We start from the raw sequence: 1,226 nt of genomic DNA, 5'->3' as shown, positions 1-1,226 counted from the left end.
TGGACAAGAAACTTCGTGCATGCGATGACGATTCTATATATATCTACGCGGGTCTCTTATAAGTTTCCAATCAGCTTCAGGTCATTTCTATCCATCAATCAATCTTCCATTCCTCTAGTTCTCCTGTACCTCGTCCTCCTTTCTTTCTCTCTCTCTCTCTCTCTCTGGGGCTCGATCTGCACCTACCACGGGATAGAAAGTACTAGAATCCAAAGCGCCACATGATTTCGATGAGGATGATGATCACGACATCAGCTAGCCAGCGCGATGCCGGGATGAGATCGAGGAGGCTACAGATCTGCAGCGGCAGCTTGAGCAGCCACCTGGTGCTGATAGCTATGATGGTACTGTACGCCTGCAACAATGACTATATGGGCGTAGTAGTGCGGGCGTCCGACCCGGATCCGCTTCAGGACTACTGCGTGGCGGACTTGTCGCAGACTCTGAGCGTGAACGAGTATCCCTGCAAGGAGGCAGAGAAGGTGACGGAGGAGGACTTCGTGTTCCACGGCATAGCCCAAGCTGCAGCCAACGTGAGCGTGAGCCCGGTGCTGGCAGTGCCCACTGTTGGGCTCGTGGAGCAGTTTCCAGGCCTGAACACGCTAGGGCTGTCGGTGGCGCGCCTGGACTTCGAGCCCAGCGGGGTGATCGTGCCCCACACGCACCCCAGGGCCAGCGAGATCATCTTTGTGCTGTCTGGCAACCTCTACTGCACCTTCGTGGACACCTCTAACAAGCTCTTCGCCAAGGTCCTCGGCCCGGGCGACGTCATGATCTTCCCACGCGGCCTCCTGCACTTGCAGCTCAACGTCGGCTCCGGCCCAGCCCACGCAATCGTCGCCCTCAACAGCCAACAGCCCGGCTTCCAACTGGTAGCCAACTCCCTTTTCACGCCCAACATCCCCAACGCCGTCCTCCGCAAGACCTTCTTCCTCGACGACGCCACGCTCGACTCCATCAGGGCCACCTTCCAGGGCATGTAAGCAGCTTGCAGAAGCCATAATCGACTATATTCTAGTGTAGTGACTACATATTTATTGCAGTAATATATTAGTCTTAGCAGCCCCCTCTCCTATCCTGCACACGCAGCTCTAACCCGCTTGCGTGAATAAAACAGGAACCCGTGTCTAATTATTTCTCTTGAATAAATTGGAAGTCTCCCCTTCGATATCCTACTATTATTATGCACCGTATTCAAGGAAAACCGTCAAAATTTAAACAAGAAG

At 53.9% G+C, this 1,226-nt stretch overlaps 1 protein-coding gene across 1 annotated transcript; it reads left to right on the top strand.

The window, feature by feature from the left end:
* Window positions 1–230: 230 nt before the first annotated feature.
* LOC148040801 (putative germin-like protein subfamily 2 member 5) lies at window positions 231–983 on the top strand. Its single transcript, XM_087686469.1, has one exon. It carries the CDS (start codon window positions 231–233, stop codon window positions 981–983), a length of 753 nt encoding a protein of 250 aa, XP_087542595.1.
* Window positions 984–1,226: the final 243 nt, after the last annotated feature.

Source organism: Lygodium microphyllum, chromosome 1 (genome assembly GCF_053477565.2).
Source record: "Lygodium microphyllum isolate KBCC chromosome 1, Lygodium_microphyllum_v1.1.10, whole genome shotgun sequence".
In the NCBI taxonomy this organism is placed as follows: Eukaryota; Viridiplantae; Streptophyta; class Polypodiopsida; order Schizaeales; family Lygodiaceae; genus Lygodium; species Lygodium microphyllum.
Note: the sequence above shows the minus strand (reverse complement) of the source record. Positions and strands in the feature narration are given on the sequence as shown.